General features: G+C 76.8%; 1 protein-coding gene across 1 annotated transcript in view; it reads right to left on the bottom strand.

Moving 5' to 3' along the window:
- Positions 1–1,257, bottom strand: part of MNEG_16310 (hypothetical protein) — a gene marked incomplete at both ends in the record, with an annotated part of 2,276 nt that extends 1,019 nt beyond the window's left edge. Inside the window, 4 exons of the mRNA XM_014035220.1 lie at positions 35–295; positions 413–810; positions 1,061–1,155; positions 1,250–1,257. Of these exons, the coding sequence (XP_013890674.1) occupies positions 35–295; positions 413–810; positions 1,061–1,155; positions 1,250–1,257 (762 nt within the window). The remainder of the gene's footprint in view (positions 1–34; positions 296–412; positions 811–1,060; positions 1,156–1,249) is intronic.
- Between the last annotated feature and the right edge of the window lie 99 nt (positions 1,258–1,356).

Genomic DNA, 1,356 nt, shown 5'->3' with positions numbered 1-1,356 from the left:
CGCCGCCGCTGGACCCGCGCGCGCCGTCGATCACATCCATCAATTCCTCGGCCACGGACAGGAGGGCACCGGCCAAAGGCGCCTCCGGCGCCGCGCCCGCGGGTCCAGGCGCCGCCGCGGCCGCCGCGGCGGCGGCCGCGCAGAAGCCGAGGCCGCCGTGGGCGAGCGCGACGGGCATCAGGCCGAGGGCGGGGGCGCGGGCGTGCAGCACGAGCGCCTGGGCGAGCGCCGCGGCGGCGGCGGCCGGCAGGGGATGCGCGGCCTTGCCCGATTTGAGGAAGGTGGTTGCCAGGGCCTGGGCAGGGATGGGCACAGATCGTGAGGGTCAGATCAGATGCATGCAGGCGCCCCGAAGGAAGTGTGTTTCCTTGCAACATGTGTTTCCAACGCGTGCGCCGCGCCGCAACCGCACCTGCGTGCCCGGCAGCAGCTGCGCCGCCGCGAACGCCGCGAGCGGCCCCGCGCCCGCTGCGCCGCCGCCGGCCGCCGCGTCGAGCAGCCGCGACAGCAGCGCACACGCGTGGACTCCGACTGCGCCGGCCAGGTCTACATCCGGGTCCGGCAGGCTGCAGCAGCGCGTCAGGAACTTCTTGAGCGTCGTCAGCACCGACGCCACCGCGCGCGCCCCCGGCGGCGGCGCGTCCCCCTCAGCCGGCGCGGGCCCGCGGCTGAGCGAAGAGACGTAGGGTGGCAGCAGCGCGGCGAGCAGCTCGGCGGCGGCCGCGTGCGCGGGGGCGGCGGCTGGGACGCGGCGGAAGAGGGACTCGAGGGCCGGCAAGACGCCCGCGGCGACGACCGCCGACGCGGCATCTACGCAGGCGCGCGGGAGGGGGAGGGGGGATGTTGGCGCATTGCGGGGTGTCTGCATGGCGCCACGCGAGGTGTCTGGATGGCGCCGTGCGGGGTGTCTGGATGGCGCGGTGTGGTACGTCTGTATGGCGCCCCACAGGTCAGCAGCAGGCGTCAACGCCGCCGACAGCGTGTGGCACGAGGCATGCGGAGACGATCCTGAGTGAACCCCCAGCAAACAGCGGCGCGAGGGGTCGTCAGGCCGCCACACCTGCCGCGCCGCCCTCCGCGCGCCCTGGCCCCTCTGCGGCCGCCGCCAGGACCGCGCCGGCCGCCCCGCAGGCCAGCGCGGCGGCGCGGCCGTAGCTGTTCAGCGCGTCGCCGGCGGCGCGGTCAGCGCATTTAATCTGCCCTTGGTATGGGAGCTCGTGCCCGTGGCGCAGCGCGCGCCCCTTCTCACAGTCCCATACGGCGGCCGAGGCGCCCGCGCAGCCCGCCACCGCGGCGGCGGCCGCGGGCAGCAGCGCGAGCGACGCGGGCGCGCCGCCCGCGCGTGCGGCGCGGCGC

The sequence above is a fragment of the Monoraphidium neglectum genome, assembly GCF_000611645.1.
Source record: "Monoraphidium neglectum strain SAG 48.87 unplaced genomic scaffold scaffold06232, whole genome shotgun sequence".
Taxonomy (NCBI): Eukaryota; Viridiplantae; Chlorophyta; class Chlorophyceae; order Sphaeropleales; family Selenastraceae; genus Monoraphidium; species Monoraphidium neglectum.
Note: the sequence above shows the minus strand (reverse complement) of the source record. Positions and strands in the feature narration are given on the sequence as shown.